The sequence below is a fragment of the Vombatus ursinus genome, unplaced genomic scaffold (assembly GCF_900497805.2).
Source record: "Vombatus ursinus unplaced genomic scaffold, bare-nosed wombat genome assembly UNPS02005286.1, whole genome shotgun sequence".
Classification (NCBI taxonomy): Eukaryota; Metazoa; Chordata; class Mammalia; order Diprotodontia; family Vombatidae; genus Vombatus; species Vombatus ursinus.
Genome location: NW_020945064.1, coordinates 4,108,967 through 4,136,632, shown reverse-complemented (window position 1 = coordinate 4,136,632; position 27,666 = coordinate 4,108,967). Strand labels below are relative to the sequence as shown.

The 27,666-nt window shown below is 38.7% G+C and overlaps 1 protein-coding gene across 2 annotated transcripts in view; it reads left to right on the top strand.

The window, feature by feature from the left end:
* TANGO6 (transport and golgi organization 6 homolog) overlaps nucleotides 1-27,666 on the top strand; it is a 198,530-nt gene that overhangs the window by 14,868 nt on the left and 155,996 nt on the right. For both annotated transcript variants that reach the window (XM_027847693.1, XM_027847694.1), the window contains exons 6-7: nucleotides 444-606; nucleotides 5,904-5,989. In XM_027847693.1, the coding sequence (XP_027703494.1) occupies nucleotides 444-606; nucleotides 5,904-5,989 (249 nt within the window). The remainder of the gene's footprint in view (nucleotides 1-443; nucleotides 607-5,903; nucleotides 5,990-27,666) is intronic.

Genomic DNA, 27,666 nt, shown 5'->3' with positions numbered 1-27,666 from the left:
TGAACACAGAGATTAAAATTTCATTTCAGTAGATGGAATGATCATCTTATGGCATAGCTATTGCCTCATGAGCTTGAATAGTCATAAGGCTCTGCAGTGACCTGTCAGTTGGAATTCCTTGTACAGAGGTTCTGCTCTTGGGCTGCTCTGTTCTTCAGGGTTCCCAGCTACTGAAGAGTGTGCTTACAGACAAAATTGAAAAGCCTGATGCGAATTTATAAATGTATGAATTATATACATGTCTGTCTGAAAACGAAGATAAAGCTAGCGGTTTCTAAACAGTGGCTAACAACTAAAATAGCTTGGGTGCTTAAACACTTATTAACGGTCTTTTTGTGACACCTGTAGTCATCGATTGGCCATTGGTTACTCAAAGGCTCTAGCAGCTTGAAGATCTGGAATTTTTCAGTGATTTATACGATGCCTCTCTTTTCCCCTTCCAGATTCTAGATTTATTGCACATTCAGGATAAATTGGTAGCCCGGCAGTTTCAGAGAGTTGCCACCACTACCTTCTTGACCATGACAAGAGAACACCCTCAATTGGCCACAAAACACTTGCTTCAGCCAATGTTAGAGCCAATCCATCGATGTTCAAGTGCGGCAGGTAAAGGACCCACAATGTGACTATCTAGCCAGGAGAAAAATGACTAGTTTTTCCTATTGTATCTTATCTTACAGTACAGCACCTTGGGAGTTGCCCCTCACAGCTTGCTTTTTTTGGATAAAATGTTTTTTGTATACATTTTTTTAAAATTGCTGTCCGTTCCCACTGCCTTTTCCCAAATAGAATCCTTATTTATCATGAAGAAGCATGGTGAGGAAAAGCAGAGAAGCACACTGACCACATCTGTCCCCGTGCGAAGAGGTGGAAGGCATGTTTCATTGTCAGTCCTCTGTGATCGCGGTTGGTCACCGCACTGATTAGGGTTCCATGTGTTCTTGTTCTTTTCGTTACTTTGTTCATTGTGTAAATTATTCTGCTTTTTCTTACATCCGTCTGCTTATAAAGCTTCCCAAGTTTATCCAAATGCTTCACATTCAGCATTCCTCAGAGAAGAAGAAAGTAGTCCATCCCATTTGTCTCTTACTTTTTTTTGGCCACTTCATTAATTTTTCCCCCACTTTTTTGCTACTACAGAAAGTGCTACTGTGAATATTTATCAGTATTATGGGCCCTTTCTTCTGTCTTTGGCCTTTTGGGATATGTGTTGAGTATTGATATTGCAAGGTAGAAATCTGTGTATTGCCACAGCTTTCCATAGCCTATGGCTAAGCGCAGTAAGAAGTCGTATGAATAGATTTTAAAAGGTCCACTAGCTTGAGGGAGCTTTGGTGGGAATGTTCTCCAGTGGCCTTGGAGTCAGCCAAACGAATTTACAAATGTAAAATAGAGGTAATTATACTTGTCCTACCCCACTGGGCTCCTGTGCTTTGTGTACCTTAAAGCGCGACTTAAATTAGTTATCATGGTGTAGTTCAAGAATGAATTAAATTGATTTTTAAACTCCCTAGGGGTTTTAAAGTCCATTTCACATGTTTGATTTCTTTGAGAGGCGGTATCCTTGTGGATAGAGAGCTGACTTCAAAACTGGGGAGACCGAGGTTCAAAACCCTCCGATGATATATACAGACAGTGTGACCCCGGGCAAGTCCCATGACCCTGCAGGGATGCTTTGGGCACCTCCTCAAGACTTGAGGTTGTAGAGGAGGTACTGAGCTGCATTGATGGAGGGAGTGTGCATTGCAAGTCCAGCCCAGGCCCTGTCCCTGATCCTACACGTCCTCCCCAGGGGAGTCTGACCATTTTGACTTGTACAATGGAAGGAAATCTACTTAAAGCCTACAAGTTATAGAAAAAGCTTGCAGATAATTGCAAAGTATCTATTAGCATACAATTAAGCTTTTTTGAGTTACTTCTCCCTGTTCTGGAAGCTGTATATGGTATAAAAACAAAGCAAAAAATTTTTTTAAAATAAAAACAGTCAGTTCTTGGTCCACCCTCAGCCCTTGGCTGGCCCTGGGTGGGCAGGCCCCTGTCTCTCCGGCTTGTCCTTCTCCTCTTACTTTCTCTTGATGCTGGGTCCTTCTGGATGGGGCCTTCGCTCCACCCTGCGCCCATCTCACGTAAGTCACTTAAAGCCCGCCTAAGACCATGGAGGCCGTTAGACGGTTTCTTTAGTGTCACTTTCCTCTTCTGTTCTTTCTGTGCAAATGAGTTTACTTGCTATTGAATATCCCTTTCACCCTGGATCCTGGCATGGGGGAGAAGACTTCTCTAAGGAGAGGTGGCTCTGCTTCTGGGGTTCAAAGAAGGAACTGTTTGACATTTTGGTTGAATGAAATAGTTTCTTTTGCAAAGTTATCTGTAGCCTAACAGTGATGATCAGTAAAACCAATCATATCTCATTGATTAAAGAATTGTAATAATTCAGACATGGGGTATAATTTCTTTATGAAAAATGTGAATTTTCAGTATTTTAAAAGGAAGTGAAATGTCTAAAATCAGCTAAGTGGCACAGTAGATAGAACGCAGGGCCTGAAGTCAGGAAGACTCGTTGTCCTGGGTTCAAATCCGGCCTCAGACACGTACTAGCTGTGTGGCCTTGGGCAAGTCATTTAATTCCATTTGCCTCAGTTTCCTCATCTGTCAAATGAGCTGGAGAAGGAAATGGCAAACCACTCCAGTATCTCTGCCAAGAAAACCTCAAATGGAGTCACAAAAAATCAGATGTGACTAAATAACAACAGAAATGTTCTTTTCAGAACAAGAGTTAAAAACTTAGTTTTTGTGTCACTCTAGGCCTATGTTACACTACGTGTAACATTGTCCTATAGTGCTTGTTTAATGAATAACATTTTTTTTAGCATAGAGCAATTAGGTGGGACAGTGAATAGAAGACAGGACTTGGTGTAAGGAAGAATTGAGTTCAGATCTTGCCTCAGACACTTATTAACCATGTGTCCCTGCTTAAATCACTTAATCATTCTGTGCCTCAGTTTCTTCATCTGTAAAATGGGAATAATAATAATAATAAATAATCCTATAGGGTTGTTGTGATGACAAATGAAATAATAATATTTGCAAGGCACTTTGCAAACCTTAAAGCATGATATAAATGGTAGCGGTTGTTATCATCACAGTTACTACCACAGCTTGTAAGTGACTGCTTAGTTCAATTGGCTTGAATATTGGGCTAATGAGGCCGAAACCGTAGGTCTGACTTCTCTGTGGTTCCTTTAGTCTCTTTTTTGTCCACAGTCACAGACCTTGTTTCACGGTCGATGCTGTTGCTTACATGGGTGACTAAGGAAAAATGTAACTTGACTTAGTATAAAGTCATTATCACTGCTAGAAAAGTAAAGTACAATTAGGAACAGAATTTTGTGTTGTTAATATATGCTTTGATTTTTAGGGACATGAGGCTGTTTAGTCAGATTCTCTGAGTGCTGCCATTTTGGGCGATGGTGATCTTAATAGACTGGCTTATTTTGACTGCTACTTACCATTGTTGTAGTAAAGCGTTCTTGGGTAGAAACAGTTCCTTATTGTTATTTTCAAAAGTAGGTCTTGTTGATGTCTTTTGTTTTAACTTCAGTCATTTCTAGATATACCTTCCTCCAACTCCAAACTCTGCCTCTTGGCATTGAACTCTCCCTTATAACAAAGAATAATATTAAGCAAAAATAATTGATACAGTGATTATATTTGACAGTGTGTGTAATATTTTCCCTTCATAGTATACACACACACATACACATACCTACATACTCAAACACATATGTATACATTCACATATACATACATAGACACACATATATAATATACATATTTTTAAACTCCTTACTCTTCTTCAAATTAAAAAAAAAAAAGAAAAATTTGATCCTTGTTAAAAATGAGCACTGTCTGGGGCAGCTAGGTTGTGTAGTGCATGGAGCACCGGCCCTGGAGTCAGGAGGACCTGAGTTCAAATCTGGCCTCAGACATATAACACTCACTAGCTGTGTGACTCTGGGCAAGTCACTTAACCCCAATCGCCTCACTAAAAAAAATTAAATGAAATTAAAAAATGAGCACTGTCAAAGCAGAACAGCTCCTTATGGTTGCCATCCAAAATGTAGCTATCATTTTACATGTTGAGTTAAGCAGGACGTGAGCAACATGCTTCATGCTCAGTCCTCGTGAAGATAAGAATGAAATGTGATATTTGTAAAGTGCTTAGTCCAGTGCCTGGCAGTATAATACGCATTTAATAAATGCTTGTTTGCTGCCTTCCTTGCCTTTGGAGTCTTAGTTGGTCATTGTATTGATAAGCGTTCCTAAATCTTTCAAAGTTTTATTTTATTTTTTTTTAATAACAATCTTGTTATTGGATAAATTGTTCTCCCAGTTCTGCTCACTCCAGTCTTCATCAGTTCCTTTATTTTCTTCCCAGGCTGTTCTGGAATCATCTCTTTTGTCATTTCTTACGGTACACATATTAGTCTATTACATTCCTGTAACACAATTTTGTTCAGCCATTCTCCGTTTAATGTGCCTCCTTTTTGTTTCTAGTTCTTTACTAAAAGAACTGCTATAAATATCTTTGTATATATGGGTCTTTGGGGCAAAAGATATTTGGCTATAATAGTTTTTCGGTTCTTCCCAGTCCAGTTCCTTTTAGTGATCTTTTCACTTACAGGACTGTAGCTTATGTGAGCATTGTTCTGATTCAGCCCATTTCACGCTGCGTCACTTCGTATTTGTCTTCCCCATCTTGCTCTGAATTATCATATTCCCCATCTCTTACAACACCATAATGTTCCATTACAATCACAGACCATATTTTGTGTAATGATTCCCCCGTCAGTAGAATCCCAATTTATTTCAGTTCTTTGCTACTACGTAAAAGTGCTGCTATGATTATGTTGGTCTATACTGGACCTTTATGTTTTTCACTTCTTTGGTGTTTATGCCTGCAAGTGGGCTCTCTGGGTCAGAGTGTATGAAACAGCGTAGTCACTTTTCTTGTATAATTCCAAATTAAACTCCAGAGCAGTTAGACCAATTCTTTGCTCTCCCCACATTGTGTTAGGGTGCCAGTCTTCCTACAGCTTCTCCACCACGACTGTTGATGGGGTTTTGGAGGCATCTTTGCCAATTTGAAGAGTGCAAGGTAAAACCTCCTATGGTTTTAATTTGCATTTCTCTTTTTATTAGTGATTTGGAGCCTGTTTTGACACGATCCTTTTGTAAATTTCAAAACTGTTCATATCTTTTGATCACCTGTTTATTGGGAAATGGTTCTTGGTCTTACTATGTTTCTGTTTATTGGGAAATGGTACTTGGTCTTACTTAACTCCCTTTATAGCTTAGATGTTGGACTTTTATCAGAGACATTAATGTAAGAGCTTTTTAACTTGAAGTAGCTGAAATGGCCTCTTCTGTGTTTTGTGATCTCAGTGAATCAGCAAGCCCTCAGGTGCCTCCTCTGGGTCAGGCGCCATGCTAGGGCTGGGAAGACAAAAACAAAAGCAATTCTTAGACCCTACAGTGGTATTCTCTTGGGAGGATTGTTCAGAAGAGGATTGATTTTGGGAGGAAGAACATGAGAATGATAATCCTTTATACCTTGTTTGGTTAAGAATTCTGTCTGTAGTTCAGAGAGGCACCTAATCTTACACTCTGTTTTTGACCTTTTATATTCAGGTCACTTATCCATGTGGATGGTCCTAACCCCTTTCTATTAAATGACTTTGCAGTTTTCTTAGCAGTTAGTTCTAATCAACCAGCAGGGCCTTCCCCCAGTAATTTATGTTCTTGTGTTATTTCAAACAGTGGGTTACTGTTTGGAATTGCTTTTGTCGAGAAGTTCTTAATTAACGAGTTATGGAGTCTTTATTTCCCCATTTTATGTTCCCTAGAGGTATCATCAGAGCGAGAATTGCCTCCAGGAACCGTTGTGGTAAAGGAGGAAGAACTTAGCCGCTGTCTGGAAGATGTGTTTAAGGCAAGTAATTTCATAATAATAGTTCATTTTTGGATAGCACTTTTAAGATTTGCAAAATTCTCTCCTCATAGCCCAGTGAAGGAGGTACTCTAAGTATTTTATGCCTGTTTTACAGATGAAGAAACTGAGATTCAGAGGGATTGTTAGTTGCCCAAGGCAAGTAGATGGTGCAGTGGATATAGCCCTGGGCAAGTCACTTAACCTCTGTTTGCCTCCGTTTCCTCAGCTGTAAAATGGGGGTCATAATAGCACCTCCTTTATAGGGTTGTTGCAGGGATCAAATGAGATATTTATAACAAGTACTTGGCACAGTGCCTGGTACATAGTAGGCATCATGTAAATGCTTCTTCCCTTCTCTTCCCTTTCCCTGCCCTCAGTCGTATGACTGGGGTCAGCTCTGTACCTCATTCTATGTTCTTTTCATTACATCAAATTACAACCCAACTTAATTTCTTCATCTGATGCTTAGAAGTATAAATGTGGGTATGGTCTTTCAAGTAAATGATTTTGTCTTTTGTCTTGGGACCACGAGAATCTGGGCAGCCACATCTAAACCCCAAGCCGCCTCGGAGGCACGAACATTGTAAAACTGTCCTTTTTAGTGACATAATTGAGACATGCCTGTTTTAGTGATATTTATTTCCTGTTTCACTACTAAGGCAGGCTCACAACATTGATTAAAGTACTTTCAATGAAATGCAGACTCGAATTCTGTATTGAAGTCTGGTTTTTGGAATATGACCTTCTCTTACATGACCATCTTAAAGGATTTGCCAGAGGCATTTTCATTATTGAAGTCTCCTTTGTATTCTGTTAGAGTACATTGTGAATGAAGTTTGAAAATAAGCTCTTGAATTCTGAGAGTCCACATTTCAGGAGGTTTTATTGAAGCCTGGAATGGCAAATTGGAACCATGTTGTAAAGGACCTTAAATGCTGAGAAGGAGGTGTTTGTATTTGATTTGAGAGGTAATAAGGGGCCTCTGGAACTTATGGAGCAGAGTAGTGACTGAGTTAGACCCATGATTTAAGAAGATCGCTTTGGCAGCTACGGATTGGAGAAGGGAGAGACTTAAGGCCAACTAGGAGGCAGTTACAAGTGTCCAGGTGAGGTATGATGAGGGTCTGAACTAGGTTGGTGGCCCTGTGCTGGAAGGAAGGGAACGGATGGGAGAAACCATGAGAATTGGATTAGTCTATTAGAAACCAAGTTATTCTCTTTTTAATTTTTATCAATATTTTTTGTTGGGAAGGCAGCGTTTTTGTAGTGGATGAAAAGCTGGCCTGGGAAGACCTAGGTTCATATCCTGCCTTTATGACTCTCCTTTTAAAACTAAAAGTAACTGGCACTTAGTTGCCAGTCTGCATTGGCACAGGAATATCTTTTCCACAAGCTCTTGGAACTGATAGAATCCTAAGTCCAGTAGAGAAGAAAAAAATGCTCTGCTTATTACATCACCTTAATTTCTGAATAAGACCCTCCTTCCACTTCTTGGAAAGTGACCCTTTACAACAGAGACCAATGAAGAAAGAGAGGGAGGAAAAGGCAGTTCAGTAACGTTAGCCAGTGGATCAGCTAAGGCAGTTTGAACAAAAGCAAAATTAGAACATAGAAGGTATTTGTTATCAAAAACAGCTGATACAGAAAACAGTCAAGGACAGATAATTTAAGAATCACTGGACTGCCTGAAAATCATCACCAAATAGAAAACATGGATACCGTATTTTAAGAAATCATAAAAGAAAGCTACCCAGATCTGTTGGAATCAGAGGGCAATTTAAATAGAAAGAATCCACCAGTCATCTCCTGAAAAAAAAAACAACACCAAAAAACTCGAATTGAGAATATCCAGGAATGTCAGCAAAACTCCAGAGTTTCCAGGCCCAAGTACAAATATAACAAATAGCCAGGTTCATATAACAAAGAACCACAGTCCGGATCACACAGGACCTGGCAGCTGCCACCTCTACCAGAAAAGATCTTGCAATATTTTGCCCTAAAAGGCAAAAGAAAAAGATCAAGAATGTGCTGTGAATGCGAAGTTAATAATAACACCATAGCACCATGGTAATAAGCAATTATAGCAGTTCTTGGCACAACCCAGAATAATTAGCCCTGCAAAACTTGGTATAATCCTACAGGGGATGATGCATCTCTTAATAGATAAAGTACTTTCAAGCATTCCTGATGAAAAGACCAGAGCTAGATAGAATCTTTGAAATGAAAACACAGAGGACAAGAGAAACCTGGAAATGTAAATACATTTGAGCATTTGGAAGCGGTTAAATGATGATTAAGTGTTTACCTTCTAATATGGGGAAGATACTTGGGTCCCTCCAGAATCCCACTGTTTTCAACAGTCACAGAAGGGGCAAACACAGGATCTGGGGGTGGCTCTGTTCCTCTTTTTGTTTTGTTTTGTTTTGTTTTAAAAGGGGGAAAAAGGAAGAGAAAATAGAATACACTAGAGAAGAAAATGAAGAAGGAGAGGAAATTATTATTTCTCATGATTGGAGTGCAGAAGAGTAATATATATATGTATATATACACATACACACACAAACACATATATATACATATATGTACATACACACACAGAGGAGAGTAGGAGAGGATCTGGCATCTCATGAGTCTCAGTCTTAGCTGAACTGGGTAAAGGAGGGTTGAAGATGCACGCACACTCACGTGCACGTGCACACACACACACATGCAGAGTTTTAGAAATACATTAAATTCAACAGGGAATGGTGAGGACAGTGTTTGAGAGGAAGGGTAGGGTTGGGAATGGAAAAGTCACAAGCAAAATAAACTTTAGCTTTGAAATGTGTACCACAAAGCGGAGATTGAAAGTATAAAAAATCAGTCATTGTTATCTTGGCTGGATGAAGAGAAGGGAGGCGGAGGAAAGGGATCAGACTGTTTCATTTATAGATTACTAATATGAATCCTATTGCTTTTCTTTCCCCATCTTCTTTTTTTGCAAATAGAAGTGAGGGAAAAGAGAGGAGAAACTATAAGAGAATTTGCTAGCTATTAATAGTAATATTAAGTAATAATATATAATAGTAATAATAAGATTATTAATAGTAGTAACTGTGATTGAATTGAACTCATCGATTAAATAGAGAGTAGAAGAACAGTTAAGAAAGCAGAATACATGATACATTGGTTACAAGAAACACATTTGGAACATAAAGATTTATGCAGAATTCAAATTAGGAGTTGCAGCAGAATTTCGTATTCCTCAGACATATTACACAAGCAGGAGTAGCATAAATATTCATCTTTAAAAGAGATAAGCAGGGATACTACATTATTCTTAAAAGTGCCATAGATAATGGAACAATATCAATACTTAATATAGTACATGCACTGAATAGTAAAGCATCTAAATGCTAGCATCTAAATGCTTAAAGAAAAAGCTAATCAAGTTACAGGGGAAAAGAGATAGCAAAACTGTAATAGTTGGAGACCTCATTGCTTCTCCTTCAGACCTACACAAATCGAACAAAAAGATAAATAAGAAAGAAATTAGGACTTGAAGAAAATTTTATAAAATTAAATATTTTAGATCACTGGTGATTACTGACTGGGAGTTGAAAAGACTATTGATATTCCTCTGCTGTGCATGGCAGCTTTACAAAAATTGACCATTAAGGAAATCTCATAAATAAAATATAGGAAAGTAGAAATACTAAACACATTTTTATTTAGCATGATGTAATAAAAATAATCAGTAAGGGCATTTGAAGAAAGTTTTCAAACTTAAATGGAGGCCAGAAGTTATCCTTGAAAATATGTGGGTCAGAGAACAAATCTTAGAAATAATAAATAATTTTATCAAAGAAATGACAAGAATAAGGCAAAACATCAAAATTTGAGGGAAGTAGGCAAAAGTCATTGGGGAAAATTCATATCAAATTGTTTCATTAACAAAAGAGAGAAAACAGATCTTTGAATTGAGCATGCAACTGAAAAAACAACTAGTCATCCCTTCCGCATCACAGCTTTCCCCACTGCAGTTTCAATATATCCTAGGTCAGCATAAGAAATTAAATGGAAATTTTGGGGGAGTTTTTCAGAAGCTGCAGGTGACACGTGAAGGCCAGCAGATGACACAGAAGAAGTTTAGAAACTCAGAAATGCAAAAAATAGATGTATAGCATCGAGTAATACCAACATATTTTATCTTTTAATACCATAATAATTCAGACACTTTAGTATGAAGAGAGGGCCAAAAATTTTTACATGGATTTATCAGATCATGGGGGCGCCCCAACCAAATACAAAAACAGAAGTTCTGAAGATTAGAGATATAAATAAAATCAAAAACAAAAAGGCTATTGAACTGATAAAACTTAAGAACTATTTAAAAAATAATAATAAACCATTACCAAATTTGATTTTTTTAAAAGAGGAGGAAAATCAAATTACCCTTGTCCAAAATAGTCAGCAAAAAGAACATCAGGGAAATTATTAGAAGCAGTTTTGCCCAATTATATGCCAATAAAACTATCACTTAATGAAATGGATGGATATTTACAAAAATATAAATAACTCAGATTAACAGAACAAGAAATAGAGAATTTAAATAACCTCATCTCAGAGAAAGAAACTAAGTAAGCCATAAATATATACTCAAAGGAAAAAAAAGTCACCTTAAAATGATAGGTCTTGTCATCAGGATCCAGAGGTCTGGGATCTTTTGGAATGTGGAGATTTAAAGAATTGTAATTACAAGTCTAGAAAATTAGTATTTTCGAGATCCAGAGGCCCAGGGGCTTCCAGAAAGGTCACATATAGGTATCTCCTATACACACAGGCTAATATTTGAATAGCTTTGAACATAGGGGTCTGAAATGACAAAAAATAGATTAAAATTTCTGCCAGCAAAGTAATGTAACTAAGATTCATAGGATTTCAAGGTGGGGGAGACCTTAGATATGGTCTCATCTATCCCCTTCATTGTGTGTGAAGAGTTGCAGCTAAAACCTGATCCAAATGCCTTAGCTGCCCCTTTGGAAGAAGGTAGATTGAGTGAAAAGGCGGCCAGATATAAGAGCTGCCGCCCTTTAGGTGAGCGCAGAGGGCCTCCTGGTGCCCTTTGGCACGTGTGAAGAAGAAAGGATCGCTCCCTCCTCCAACGACTGCATTTTAAACCTGCCCAGCTCTCAGCTGGCTGGAGAAACACTTGGTAGCACAAAGGGTCTGGAATGTAACAAAACCAGGAAGGAAGTGGGGACGAGTAATTACTCCTTTGACAGGGTTTTGGCAGCTCAGCTGCCTTGAGAAAACAGAGGGAGAGTTTATGTTGGAGAAAAAGGTAAATATCGTGCAGAATGCTGCAACAAAGGACACATTGTCTCTGCTCATCGTTCGCTAATACTAAATTATAGAGTGTGGCTTCAGAGACAGGAAATTAGGAAAGCATCTCGGAGGGTAGAATTGATCCAGCCACTCTGGGACAAGGAGAGGCATTTGATTTGAGAAAGATGATTGTGAGGATGTGGTGGTATCATTTCCAACTGTGATTTTCAGTTGCTTTCTATGTGCCTCTAAGGACATAGGAATTGGGTCTTTTTATCCTATTATTGTTATTATAACTCAGCATTCATAGCAAACACCAATAAAACAATATTCAGAATAAATATAGAGCAAATCTCCAACCCAGACCCCCACATTTGAACCATTTATAGAGAGAGACTAAATAGGCATAAAACCAGATTATTACATACACTTTCCCAAATTAAAAAAAAATAGTTCACTGTTCTGTGACTCTTCCTGAATCTCTGTGTACCTAAAAAAGCTCCATTGCTTTTGTGTGTGTGTGTGTGTGTGTGTGTGTGTGTGTGTGAGAGAGAGAGAGAGAGAGAGATCAATGTATATTATTCTTATTTTGCTGGTCAGTGTTATTCTACATGTGTAATTCTTATATTTCCTTGTTTTCTTCTGACTTACCACATTTTTTTACAGCATCATAGTATTCCATATCATTAATATACCATAATCTATCCAGCCCTTCATCATTATTGGATATACAGGTTATTTCAGGGTTTTTCTTTTTGCAAATAAGACTGAAAATATTTTGGTATAACTAGGACCTTTTTTTCCTTTTATTTAATCTTATCTTTAAGACGAAGTTTAAAGCACTGGTATTGCTAGGTCAAAGAGTACGATCAGCTTTGTGATTCTTTTCACATATTGCCAGATTGTCATTGGTGAATCAACAATTCCAACATCAATAATAATAATATTGATTTCTCATTACCTTTAATAATATCAAATCAGTATGCACTGTTATATCAGGTGATTTCAATGCAAAGGTAGAAAAAAATGAAGATGGAGAAAAATATGAGAGAGAACAGGGTTAAGGAAGAAAGAATGACAGAAACACAAAGACTTGTAAATGACATAGAAACTTCAGGCCTCTATATCATGAATAGTTTTTTTGGGGGAGGGAAGTATTGGTAGGTGTTGGGTGTGACAAGTACCAAATAACACCATAAAAATAAAGTGGATTCTATTTTAACAAAGAGAAAAAGATTCGTTATTGATGTGGGAATTATCCCAGAGTCTGTCAGACCAATCAATTACCTTGTCATAACTAAGATCAGAATTAGTAATAAATAAGAAAAAATGAGTGTGAGAAAAAAGGTATTGTCCCATTGAAACCACTTAACCCTGAATTATTTTAACAAGTAATTAGAAATAAATAATGAGAAAGGAACAACAGAAATGACGTGAGCACTGACTATAATAATTTCATCCAATGTAATAATTACATGCGGTGTAAATTAATTGCCACAACAAGGTGAAAAGAACTTAGAAAACAACTTAGTAGTCAGACATCTGAGCCATTTGCCAAATGGAGAGAGGTGGCTGCCAAAGGCAACACTGGGTTAAAATATAAATTTGTTTATAAAAATTTAACACGGAGGGTCGATCAATGATTATGGACAGTTTTGTCTCATGAAGCAGAGGGAAACAGTGGAGGGCAAAACCAATTTAAAGAAAGCTTGCCAAGAGATCCAGCTGAGAAACGTCATCCCAACACCACTGAAGGGTGATTATTGAAGGAGGACTGCAGACAGGAGAAAAATGGAAAAGACTGGCAAAAGACATTTTGATAAACTTTTCTTCATTGGAGATAGTAGAACCACCACACCTGGACCCTGGCATCACCATCCGAGATGTGCTGATAGAGGAGGTAGAAATAGCGCCAGAGAGAGCAAAGTGAGAAGAGCAGCTGAATTAGACCGACTTTATTTCTCTCCATGCCTGGCTTTTCCCTCTTCTGCATTGGAGCCATCAAATATCATTGTATATTGATTTGATTTGGTTAAAATTAAAAAGGAAAAAAAAGCTTCAGTCACTTACTAGCTGTGTGACCTTGGGCAAGTCACTTAACCCTGTTTGCCTTAGTTTCGTCGTCTGTAAAATGAGCTGGAGAAGGAAATGGCAAACCACTCTAGTATGTCTGCCAAGAAAACCCCAAATGGGGTCATGAAGAGTCAGACATGACTGAAAATGACCGAACTGAAAAAATGAAAATATGCCCTCTTATTATTAATGGTAGAACTGTATACTAGTATACATTTCTTGGTGAAAAAAAATCTGTCAATATATAGACATCTGTGCTGGAGGAGATAAAGTTAGGAGGATGTTGCAAGAACAATATTTAAGGTATCTCAATGAACAGAATATACCAAGAAATCTCAGACCCTTTTAATACCAAAAATGATGACCAAGAAGACATAAGTAGCTGCTGACATATATGCTTTCTGTCTTCTCCATACCAAAGGCTTTGGGAGTTGTTATCCTCACATGAATTGAAGGGAACCTTAATGGGGCTTTTAGTAGGGACCAAGAAAGCTTTCCCAAATAACATTCACTAATGAACCATGTCTTTACCGTTTCACAGTTGACTGAAAGATGGAGAGAATGTAAGATTCCTTTATGCTTCTTTGTTGATGAGGAGAGAGCCTTTGAATTTTCTGTAGAACAAAACTCCTTTTCAGGCTCTTTCATAACCAGGTGTCTCTCATCCATTCATGACTATCATTTAAGATTCTCTGGGAGATTTAATGAGATAAGGAACTCCATTCAGCACTCCTCTGGTAGTAAACATCAAAGGAGGCCTAAAACCAGGAGGGAGGTGTCTGCTAGCCACAGCTGCCGTGATGAAGGTGAGCCAGCAGTATCTGAGCGAGAAGGGGCTTCCCTGGGGACGATGAGGCCCTTGAAATGCTCCTGTTTGTGGATGGAAAGGCGATGTTCTTATTGCATCAAGTCTCCTAGAAGAGATCTGTACTCACTCCATGCAGTCTGGGCAGTCCACCACACAGGAAAGATGAAGTAGATGAAGAATGTCTGTTGCCTAGATTTCAGTGTGCAATGGGATGGGACAGTGAACTGGAGCTGGGGTTGAACGGGGCGGGGGTGGGGGGACGGAACAGGCCAGATTGCTTTTAGAAAGCAGGTATGTGTGCCTATGCTTTTTAGCATGATATTTTCAATGATGTTGTCAGATGCCTTAAGTGAGGATGAAAACAGCATGAAATCAGCTCCTGCACTGATGGTAAATTATTTAACTTGAGGAAGCTACGAGCCAAGAACAAAGCGGAGGGGGCATTGGTGCATGACTTTCGTTCACAGATGATTGTTCACTCAATGCAGCCTTTAAGGCCAAGATGCAACAAATTATGGATTGATTCTCTGCTACTTGTGCTGATTTTGGCCCAACAATTAACACCAAGAAAACAGAGGTTCTCCACCAGCCAGCACCACACCATCCATCTGTGGAACCATCGGTTACAGCAAATGGAGAAGTTTTGAATGCTGTGGTTAAGTTCATTTACCTTGACAGTGTACTTTCCAGGGATATACATATAGATGATGAGGTTGATGCACACATTGCCAGAACTAGCTCAGTGTTTGGGAGGTTCTGAAATAAAGTGTGGAAGAGAAGATGTATTAGATTGCCTACCAAACCAAAGGTCTCCAGAGCCGTTGTGCTGACCTCATTGTTGTATGCCTGTGAAACTTGGACAGTCTACCAGTGCCATGCCAGGAAACTGAATCGCTTCCATTTAAATTGCCTTAGGAATAGTCTGAAGATCACCAGGCAACATCAGGTACTGGACACCGAGGTCCTTTCTGGAGCTAAACTGCCAAGCATTCAAACCCTACCGCAGAAAGCACAACTCCGATGGGCTGGCCACGTTGTTCAAATGCCAACACACATTTGCCGAAAAGACTATTTTATGGAGAACTCATACAGGGCAAGCATTCGCATGGTGGTCAGAAGTGATACAAGGACACTCTCAAGGTCTCTCTGAAGTACTTTGGAATTAGTTGTGTGACATGGGAGACACTGGCCCAGGACCGCCCAGCTTGGCATGCCCTCTTCAAAGAAGGCTCAGTGCTCAGTGAGTGCTCAGTGAGTGAGGTAGCTCAAAAGAAATGTGAGATGCACAAATTTAGAGACATCTCCCTTCCAAATGTTCACATCGACCCTTTGTGCCTGACCTCCGGTGGAACCTTCCAAGCCCACATTGGTCTGCTCAACCACAGTCAGTCGGACACACTGTATCTTGACTCCAACATAGTGATGTCATTGTGGTCCTCTTCAAGAGCAAAGGACAGCAGCCAACCAGGAAATTCCAAGTTCTTTTACTTACCTCCAGCTTCCTATGAAAGCAAAGGCCCCTCTTTTCACTATTAACACTTTATCAGTGTTGCTATGGCAGTGAGATGTGGAACACTACCCCTTAACTAGGTATGTTATAATTCTTTCTGGTGCTCAGTGGAATAATCTGGAACCTGTTTTTGTCCCCATCCATTTTATTTTATTCTATTTTTAGCTTAAGATTTCATTTTTTAAAGATACCCCAAATGACATCACATACATGCACATTACATCAGGGAAATAATAATGGAATGGCATTCATAAAATGAGAGAGAAACCCCAGTCATGAATAAATGCCATTCCAATACTGCTTAAAACTGGTTTCACGTTTTTGGGCCAGTGCTGGAATGAAAAACACCAAGCTATTTTAGGTGCTGCAGAAACACTAATAATGAAGAGAAGGGCTTTTCGCTAATTTCTCTACTTCATCTATTCACTGATGCAGGAGCCATGCTCTTGACTTGCAGATAAGTTGTACACATATGTAAACATGTAGGTACATGTAAACAAACTGCTTATGAGAAAATATAAGTATCTTACTAATACATGAAACTCCAAACTTGAAATTTAAGCATTCACTCATTTTCTTTTTTTTTAAATAATGTTTTATTTTTTTCTAATTACATATTAAGACAATTTTTAACATTCATTTTTTATAAGATTTTGGGTTCCAGATTTTTCTTCCTCTCACTTTCCCTAAAATGGTAAGCAATTTGATATTGGTCATATGTGTGCAGTCTTGTAAAACATTTCTGTAGTCATCCCATCCATTTTAAATAGTTTTATTATTGTTGGAAATTTCACTGTTAAAATATGTTTGGTAATACCTTATCCATCTGGAGCTCAGCTATTTGGAAATATATACCCAGAACCTCTATAAAAATCAGGAAGGGTTATTAAGTAGGCCCCCAACTTACATGTCACAAAGTATCCCTCTTGATAGGTGAGAGTTTTCTCAGGCCCTCATTCTGAGCCTATTTATTCTTATTTTGTATATAGTTCTAACAAATTTGGGTTCTGCTTCCTAAGCCTACAGCAAATTAGAAACAAGTATATTTTAATATTTGAGACTTCCAAAATGTGTTGATCCTGAAACCATTTATTGATAAATGTTTATATAGATGGGAGATGATCATCTGTACAGATGGGATAGAATTTTGGGAGACAAGACCTTTTGCTGTCTCTGCAAGTTATTCTCATTCTGGTTATGTGATAAATCTGGAAAATAGTAAAGAAAAAAAAAAAGAAATTATTTAATGAATTTTATAAAGTGGTGCTTCCTGGCTGAACTAGGAGGTATTGAATTTATTCGTCTTTGCCAGGTAGGATTAGGGAATATGTACAAATTCTTTCCTGACAAGTCCAGTGAGTGGGGAGTGGTTGAGACACACAAACTTACTCAGAGGCCTCCAAGAAGTTTCTGGTCTTGAAAGTTCTCTGCCAGGAAGGCGGATAAATAAGTAAGGGCTTTCAAATCATATTTGAACCCGACTTTACATGATATGTAAAAAATTGTGTGTAGACTGAATTTCCGTATTCTGAGAAGCTTCCTATTGATTTAGCTGCAAAAGTTGGACCTCTATTCCTTTACGGTAAAAACAATAACAACGGCAACAGCAACATCTGTCATCCTTTTACTCTGTTCCTCCTTTCCTCCCATCTCTTTACCACCCCTACCCCACCCCCACTGAACTGATAAATCACATTGAAGGTGTGCAACAAATCTTTATAATTGAAATCTATTTTTTAAAAATCAGTTTTTCTGATGCCTTTTTGGGGGGGGGGTTACAGTTATTTCTGGGAATACTCCCACCCTTCCCGCAAGGGAAATATTGAATTTTCTCTTGTAACAAAGAAAATAATTAAGCAAAAACAGCCGTTAGAGTGACCTTGCCTCTTCTGCCTCTCCCGCCCTAGTTAGAACACCCCCCTCGCCCCCAGCTCTCTACCTTGAGTAGGGAGATGTTTCATCATCCATTTTCTGGGAACATTGTTGTTTATTCCTGATCTTTTAATCTTCATTGTTGTGGTGTTTGTGTCTATTGTTATTTTGGGGCTACTTATTTCACTCTTCATATTTAAAAGAGAAATTTAAATGTCTGCCTTATTATTGTTAAAAATAATCAAATGAGATGTGTGCAAAGCACTTTGCAAACCTTAAAGTGCACTATAAATGTTAGGTATTAGTAGGAGTAATACTATTTTTGGCCTGGACATCTGGTTTCATCAGGATTTTTTATTAATAATATGATGCTCATTTTTGCTGAATATAATTGCAGAGTAACTGAAGTCCTTCTTATATCTGAGATAATCCCTGAAAGGTATCCTGAGGGGAAAATGATAGCTTAATTGGATAGACTGCATTGGATTGAAAAGTCAGTTTCTGTCAGACTCCCCTCCAAAATACCCTTTGGCATGAAGACAGGTAATTTTTTTTGTTTTGTTTTGTTCTCTGTACTTCATTCTTCTTTTGTGGAATCTGTGCTGATACCTAGAAATTAACAGGCTGGTCTGGACTGAAGCAAGGAAATAAATCGGAAGCCTAAGAAGGACAGCTGTTCAGAATGCAGCTAGAAATGAACCAATAGGGAAGCATTTTTCCCGAGCCTGTGTGATAGGAAATCATTGGACAAAACATGCATGGAAACATGGACAAGAAGCATGGGAATATCTCTGTAGTGTCAAATGTGTTTTGGATTATTTGATTTATTACATTCTATGATATCAGATTTTTGCAATGATAAGCTGTGTGTGAGGTATAATCTCTTTCATACTTAAAATCAGAAGCAGTTAGCACCTTTAATGGAAGTTTTTATTTCTTTCAACCATTCAGTCCTTGCTTCCTTTTCAGCCCTTTCATATCTGCAAGGGTAATTAAAGGTTGCTGTGTTGGAAGACAGATTTGTGGTGGGAGATATGATGGGTTATAGGTGAAGCTTTTTCTACAAATTTTGCTTAAGGATTTAAAATTTACGCAACTGGGTCAGGATGGTACAGTTAGGATGGTGTAGGGTAATCGGACAGTATAAAAAGTACTTAATGCTAGTGGGCACCAACATCTTATTGAGTTGAGACCCTGGAAATTCTGCCAGAGTTTTATTTGGAAATACAGAACATTTTACCTATCCACATTTTTCACTAGAGCAAACTTAATATAGTCAAAAAGAGAGGAAAAGAAGAAGCAAACAGGCTTAAATTAACTGGCTTCAAATATTGTATGTATTTGGCACCAGATTCCCAGAATGCTCGAGTTAGGTTTCCTGGGTTTTTTCTTTTCTTCATTTAGAAGGGTATCTGGAGCTCCCATTTTACGCTAAGCTAAGTTTCAGAACTTAGAGAGAGTAAGACCACTTCATGGACATAGTTTTCTACCAGGAGAAAATTAACTACATTCTGTATTGAGAAGAAGTATCTTATTTTACAAGTCCATGCAGTGGGAGCCCAGGTGCCCCTTAAAACTGTTAGGTATTAGAAGTTAAATGTTGGTAAAGGAAGAGAGAATGTAAATACCCTGCTACCTTCTCATCTCTTGTGTGTTAGGCTATTAATTCTAGAAAGTGTGGCTTAAGTAAATTGGGTGTTTTTTCTCATCCATCAGAATGAATTTGAAATTAAAATTATTTCATGAGATTCATGGTTTCACTCTTGTCTGAATCCAAGCAAATTTTTGCCGAATGAATTAAAATCATCCAATGTTAGAGCTGCAAAGGGCCCGTCCAACTCCCTCATCTACAAAGGAGGCATCTGAAAGCTAACAGTGACCCTAAAGACCTGGACCATTGAGGGCGACTTGCTTGCCTTCCTTATGTGCTGCTGTTCCCCCCAGTTTTTAAATAGCTTCAGTAAGCACTTTATTAGAAGGACCAGAATTCTGCTAACCAAGGGATCAGATGTCAAATTGTTAGGTGTTTGAAGATAACACATGACTCATTTAATCTCTCAGTGGTTCATTCAGGTCCGAGCATGTACTTAATTTCAGCGTTTGGATCGAGGCAGTAGCTTAGATGAAGATGAATCCTCAGAGGTTGGGATCTTGATGAGTTGTCCATTTTTGGGGAAGGAGAGGGTGAACGAATTGTCAGGACAGGGGATTTTAGATGATCTACAGTTTAATAAGCTGGTTTTGCTGAACTCTGTTCATTACTTAGTTTCTTTAGTCCAGGGGTTGTTCACTTGGGTTCTGTGAACTTTAAGAAAAATTAATATGATAACTGTATTTCAATGTAGTTTTTTCCCTTTTTATTCCTATGTATTTTGTGAATTTCAATACATTATTATGAGAAGGGGGTCTGCAGGCTTCACCAGTCTGTCCAAAAGGACCACGAAACAAACAAGGTTTAAAAAATCCTTTTCTAGCCACATCCTCTGTGTTCAGATAGCAGATATATGTATTTAAGGAAGTGACATTAGAGCACAAGGTTTTGGAGTGGCTTTCAGGAGATGCAGTGGATTGTGATTCAGCTTTATAATAAGAAATAGTAACGAACTATTAACAATGTAGTAAAATACTATAGAACGACATCTGAGTTAGAGCAATACCTCTTTCTGGTTGTTAACTTAGTTTTTTTTTTCATAGATTTAAAATAAAAATACAGGTTATTGTTTTTGCTCTCTCTCACCGTCTTTTGTTTTCTACTTTTATTTCTGTTTAACCATCCTCCACAGAGGTTAAGTTCAGTCACTCGGTTGTTGAAGGATACATCTTTCATAAGGTTCATCTCTGAAAAAACCAAGCCTTTTCTTTAAGCAGTTGCATATATCTCTGACTTCTTCAATGTTTGAACTCCGAGGTGTGTCACTCAGCGGTGATGGAGTAGGTCTGAATTTCAGCTAAAGGGGGAGATCACAAACTGAAAGGAATGAGGAAACCCACAGACGGGGCAGCTCTGACGTGCGGGTCATCAACACCAGTCTGATTCTGCATGTTAATCCAGTGTATTCTCTGAGATTTCATGCTAATCCTCCACTCTCCCTGGCTACTGGCTCCTTCCTTCTCTGCTTCCAACAAACATGCCCAGGTCTCCCTGCTCCTGTCCTTAAAAAACCTTCACTTGACCCTATCGTTCCCTGAAGCTGTTATCTTGTGTTTCCAATTCCCTTCTCAGACAAATTCTGAGAAAAGGCTGGTTGCAATTGGTGCTTCTTCTTCCTCTCTTTCCCCTCATTTCTTTTTCTTTTTCTTCTTTCTTTTATTTTCTTTTTTTAGGCAATTGGGGTTAAGTGACTTGCCCAGGGTCACACAGCTAGTAAGTGTCAAGTGTTTGGTCTGAGGTCGGATTTGAACTCAGTTCCTCCTGACTTCAGGGCTGGTGCTCTGTCCACTGTGCCACCTAGCTGCCCCTCATTTCTTTTTAAAATGGTTTACTGATACTTTTCTTTTTATAATGTCATAGCTATTTCCCAATGACCTTCTTCCCTTAACCCTTCAGTAGAACTTTCCCATGGAACTAATAAATATATTCAAACAAAACAAATCAACACATTGGTCAAATGTGAAAATGCATGTCTTCCTTCGCACCTCTTATGAACCACTTTTATTCCAAGAGAACGGAGGCATGCCTTCATCAGAGTGGTGATGTCCTTCATTGCTCTTTTCTTTGACATTATTGCTGTCATCCTATACCTTTTTGTCTTGGTTCTGCTTACTTTGTTCCGTCTCAGTTCATGTAAGGCTTGCCACATTTCTTTGAATTCTTCATATTTGTCAATTCTTATATTTCTCATTATATTCATATAACAGTTTGTTTAGTCATCCCTCAAGCAATAGGTACTCACTTTGTTTCCAGTTTTTGGCCTCTATAAAAAGTAGCAAATAAATGTTTAAATAATTGCCTGAATAAACAAAACAGTAATATAAATATTGCTATAAATATGTGTGTGTGTTTATGTGTATTTCTGTGGGGCCTTTGACTCTATCCTTGACCTGGGCTGTATTCCTACTAATGATATTACTAGGACAAAGGTTATATGTAGTTAAGTGATTTGGGGAATATAATTCCAAAGCGGTTTCTGAAATGGTTAGACCAATAAGTCCACAAACAGTGCATTAGTGTAACTGTTTTCCCACATCCCTTCCAGCATTTATCATATTTGTCTTCTGGTCATCTTTGCCAATCCAATATGTCTGGGGCAAAATCTCAAGTTGTTTTAATTATGGAATTTAATTCTGGTATTATTAGTGGTTTGCTACATCCTTTCATGTGGTTATTGTTGACTTGCATTTCTTCTTTTGAAAACTGACTCTTCATATTATTGGACTATTTACTGATCCAGGTATGGCTCTTGTTCTTATAGATTTGTATCACTTTCCTTTATCATTTAGGTATCAGACAGATATCTGATTTGCTTTAGAGGTTTATTTTTCCTTCTGACGTAATTCTAGCTGCATTGATTTTCTCTATGTAAAAGCTTTGCGATTTTAAAGTCAAAATTACCCATTTTGTTTTCTGTGATCATCTCTGTCCCTTAAATGGTTAAGATTTCTCCTCAGTAACCACAGTTGTACAAGGTACCTCCTTCTGCTTTCTCCTAATTCTTGTATGATGTGGCCTTTTATTTTTAGGTCATGTTATCTATTTGAAGTTTATTTCCTTCTTAGCCTTCTGCGGTCTAGCTTGTGATCTTTCCCCTTAATTGAAACTGCTGTCTGCAAGATAGCCAGGGTTTCTGAATTGCTAAATCTGATGGCCTTTTCTCAAACCTCATCTTTTTTGATCTGTCTGCAACATTTTAAATGTTGCTTAACCTGTCGTCTTGGATAATTTTGCCTTCCTAGGTTTTTGTGATATTACTGGGTCTTTCCCCTATCTAACCACTCCTTGATCAATTTCCTTTGCTAGATCAATATGTCCTGCACATCAGAGTTTCTCCTAAGGTGCTTTCTGATCCTTTCCTTTTGTCAGCCAAATGATGATTCTCAGATCTACCAATCCCGTCTCTGTGCTGACGTCCCATCTTGCATCCCCAACTGCCTTTCACACGTCTCGAATTGGACATCCGATAGACATTTTAAACTCAGTCTGTTCAGAAATAAACTCATTATCTTTCTCACTAAACCTTTCACCTCCTTCTAACTTCCATGTTACTGTTGAGGGCAACACCATTCTCTGGCTCACAACTGAGAAGTCATCCTGGACTCCTCACGATCTCATCACCCCCATGTCCAAGCTGTTGCCAAGGCCTGCTGATTTCACTTTTGCAGCATCTCTCAAATACTCCCCCTCTTTTCTCTTCTGACATTCCTCCGTCACCTCACACCTTGATTACAGCAATAGCCTGCTGGTGGTTCTGCCTGCCTCAAGTCTTTCCCCACCCCAATTCATCCTCCTTTCAGCCACTAAAAAGTGGTTTTCCCAAAGTGTAGGTCTGATTATGTCATCCCCTACTCAGTAAACTCCCCTGGTTCCCTAACACCTCCAGAATAAAATACCAAATGTTCTGTTTGGCGTTTAAAGCCCTTCATCACCTAGCCCGCTCCTACCCTTCTAGTCTTACACCTTTGATCTAGTGTCACTGGCCTCCTGGCTGTTCCATGAACATGACACCTCGTCTCTTGGGTCCAGACATTTTTTCTGTCTGTCCCCCGTGCCTGGAATGCTCTCCCTTCTTGTCTACACCTCCTGACTTCCTTCGTGTCCCAACTAAAATCTCATCTCCTACAGGAAATCTTTCTCCAGCCCTTAATTCTTTTGCTTTCTCTCTTTTAATTATTCCCTATTTATCCTTTATATAGCTTGTTAGGACACAATTGTTTGTTTCTTGTCTCCTGCATTAGACTGTAAGCTCCTTGTGGGCAGGAACTGTCTTTTGGTCTCTCTTTGTATCCCCAGCCCTTAGCACAGTGCCTGGCACATAGTAGGCACTTAAATGCTTTTTGACCACTGGTCTCTCTTTATCTGCTTTCTTGATGAACTCATAGGTTCAGTTATCATCTCTTGCAGATAATTGCCAGCTCTGTTTAGCCGTATTCTCCCTCTTGAGCCTTACATGTTGTATATCTCTAACCTGATGTCTGTAGTGTTCAAAATGGAATTCGTCTTCCCTCCTAAATCTGCCCTGCCAACCTTTTCTGTTTCTATGTGTGTCCTGTGTATCCAGTCATTAGTAATCTTCATTAGATTAATGTAAATAGAAATTATTTTTACTTCTTTCTTCTCTCATCCCATATTTTGACCTGACTAGTAAGCTTAATTTAAAAGAAAGGTTCATTGACATTTTGATAATTTTTTAAAGGTATGTAGAATTCTTACTTTTTAATTAATTCTCAATTCTGTTCATCTTTTTTGAGAAACTTATGAATCTTATGTGCTGTACTTAAAGGATGCTTCCTGAAACATTGATACAAAAGCTGTAAAAACTTAATAGTGGGACCTAGACAGTAGTCATAGCATTTTTGAGGATTATAATGTTTTTAATCAAGATTTCAAAATGTAGGAAACTACTGTATCCCATTTCTGCTTATTTCACTAGATAGTTTCATTTGTAGGGGTGCTTCTCCTTATTCAAATAGCAACCCTTCTTCACCTTAGCTGAAGGTCTTTGCGAGGTCCTGTAGCCGAAAAAAAATTACCTTATTTTATGTAGCTTCTCCCAGCTCATCCATGCTGTTTCTCAGGTGACACCCAGAGCTTATATTTAGCTGGCATAGTTTTCAGTCTGCCAGGGTCATCGTGCTATGGCTTTGGTAGAGGCATAAAAAATTCATTCATTATAAATGTGCTGAATTAAATTTTTGTTAAAGGCAAGGTGGCCTGGTTAAATGCAAATAAATGATGAGGATTTGTCTCCTGTCTGTGGACTTTTGCCCCTTCATATAGGTCAAATAATGCCCTAATGGAAAATGTTTTCTCATGACTCCACCAGGGAGGTTTTTTTTTGTTACAAAGAGTGATAGTAAGGAAGGATGGCTCCACAGGGATTACCATGGGAAAAATACCATCTACAGTCAAACGTTATCAGGAAAATCTCCTCTTTTCCTCATGTAATTGGTGATCTCATAATTAGGCCTGAATATTCCTTCTGAACCCTGTCATACAATACACTTCACTTAGCTGGGCTTACTGAGATTAGCTCGAGCACAAGAAAACAACTTTTCAGTCATCAAGCCTCAGAGTGGAGTCTGGAGGCTTACAGTGTATAAAAAAAAGATTTGGGTTGGCTTAAAGGCACAGTGTTCTCTGGAAAGACTTAGAATTTCCAGCTTATCAGTAGTGATTCTATGAACTGTGATTTTTCCATGAATGGGACTGAGTCTTATCTTCATCACGATAAAAACTGCCAACATTTATATGGTGCTTTTAGGTTTTACAATGTGTTTTACATACGTAATTGCATTTGATCCTGATTTTGACCTTGTACAACTTTGGAATAAAATTTTTTTCCTACCTGCAGTCAATTACTTTTATTTTTCTTCCTCACACTTCCTTTAGATTTGAGTCTTAGTTGTTATCATCACAGTCACCTAATTTGTATTATAATAATAATGTATTGTGAAATACTAATATGATTGGTTGAAGTATTGACTTATGTAAGCCTTCCCAATAGGTAGAACTAGAAAGAAGTAGAAACATTCTTACGTGGGTAGTACTGTACTCAAGTGTACGTGGTCTTGTCCAAAGCACGTTGACGGGTCCAAGGACTACCATCATAGAATCAAGCAAGCATTTATTCAAACCCTACTATGTGTCAGGCACTTGCTTGGTGCCAGGAATACAGTAAAAAGGACGAAAGTCTGAAATACTTAGCGTAAAACATTCTTGTCAAATGTCAAAGACAGACGGCAACATTTTAAAGCATAGAATTCTAAAGTTTTGTTGGTGGGGAGCTATTTTCTTTGTTTCTAATTGTTCTGCTTTTGGAGGGGAGGGCATTTTGGTTACTCTGCAGATTGAAGGGAAGGTATTATCTTTCTTGAGTTGAATAGCCTGGTGTCTGTAGGAAGGCTTGCAGTAAAATGTTGCTTTGGCATAACTGATCTTAGAGAAGTAGGGCTATGTTGGAAGGAGTGCTGAACATGGGTGTCTGAAGCCCCAGGCTAAGTTCTGACTAATTGCCTGCCTCTTCACTAACTCTGTGATCTTGGGTACCACTTCACCTTTCAAAGCCTCAATTTCCTCATTTGTAAAATGAAGATTATGATGCTTTGCACTACCTTCTCTTCGTTAGACTAACCATTCTCACTTTCTTCCAACAGTCCTCAAATGGCATAGTCCCATGTCCCTTTACCATCCTGGTTGCCTTCCTTTGGACATTCTTTAGTTCATCAATGTCTTTCTGAAAATGTGGTGCCTAGCATTGAACTTGGTACTTGAAACATAGTCTGACTAGGGCAGATTACAGGGGGGACTTTCACATCTCTAATCCTGAACACTGTAGGTCTTTGATACAGCCTTACATCACTCCCTTCTCCCTGGCTATCCTTCTTAAAAACTTTACTGCCCACACTAGAAACCATGTCATTGAGGGTTTAACTCTTTCATCTCTAGAGCTTCAGCCCTGGGAGCAACTGACTTGATTGGTGACTACCTGAGTTGGCCCATTATTTCATACAGACCCCAGGCATGTTTGGCTTCACTGCACTCCCTAGTCCCCATCCAGGCCATCTTCTCAACAACTTTCCAGCCATGTGTATAACTTCTTTCTCTCCCTCTACCCCTTTCCAGTTTTGGAATCCTGGTCTAATCAACTCCGCCATTTTTTTTGGAAAGCGTGTAATAAATCTACTCCCGTCTCCAACTGCATTCTTCAAAAAGGCTTCAGTGAGCTTCTTTTTCTTTCTTTTTTTGGAGAGGAACCTTATCACTAGATCTGTCTTCTTCCATGTCCTTTCCCCTTTCCCCAAAAGAAAGAAGACAAACAAAACCTCTGTAACAAATATACCTGGTCAGTCAAAACCAAATCCCACCTTCTCTGTGTCCAAAAACGTATGACATTCTGCACCGTGAGTCTGTATTTCTCTGTAAGGAGGTAGTGGGAAGCATATTTGATCTTAGGCTCTCTGCAGAATTCTTGGGCAGTTGAGGACATTATATTGTTCAGGGTTCTTAAGTCTTTCTTTTTTTCTTTCTTTCTTTTTTGAGGCAATTGGGGTTAAGTAACTTGTCCAGGTTCACATAGTTAGTAACCATCTGAGGCCAGATTTGAACTCAGATCCTCCTGACTCCAGGGCCAGTGCGCTAACCAATGCACCACCTAGCTGTCCCTTCTTAAGTCTTTCAAAGGTGTTTATTTACAATGTTGTTCTCCTGGTTCTGTCCATTCCACCTTGCATCATTTCATACAGATCTCCCCAAGTCTCTCTGAAGCTATCCCATTTGTTATTTCTTATATGCCATAATATTCCATACCCCAGGTGATAGGCAGGCAGCCCCTTAGTTTCCAGTTTATTGATACTACTAAAAGAGCTGCTGTAAGTTTTCTGTACTTATCAGTTCTTTCCTTCTTTCTTGAATCTCATTAGACTATAGGCCTAGCAGTGGTATCATTGTGTCAAAGAGTTAGCACAGTTTAGTTACTTCTGGAGCCTAGTTCTGAATTACTTTCCAGAATGCCTGGGCCATTTCAGAGCTCTGCCATTAGTGGATTAGCTCTGCCATCTTGCTTTGTAACATTTGATCTTACCATCTTCTCCAAAATTCGTCTTGCCTCTAACTCCATGAGGTGCTGTAAGACCCTGCATCTCGTTTACAAATGCTTTCAGCTGTAAGTCGTACTGAACATTGCCTTGATTTGGGCTCCAGAGCAGAGCACTCAGTCACCTCTTCAGCATAGCCAACTAAAACCTCTAGACATTTTTCAAACTAATTGCTGGCTATCTATATAACCCCCACATTATGCAATTGATTTTTTCTTTTCTTTCTTTCTTTTTTTTTCCCCCAGTGAGGCAGTCAGGGTTAAGTGACTTGTCCAGAGTCACACAGCTAGTATCACATGTCTGAGACCAGATTTAAACTCAGGTCCTTCTGACTCCAGGGCCAGTGCTCTATCCATT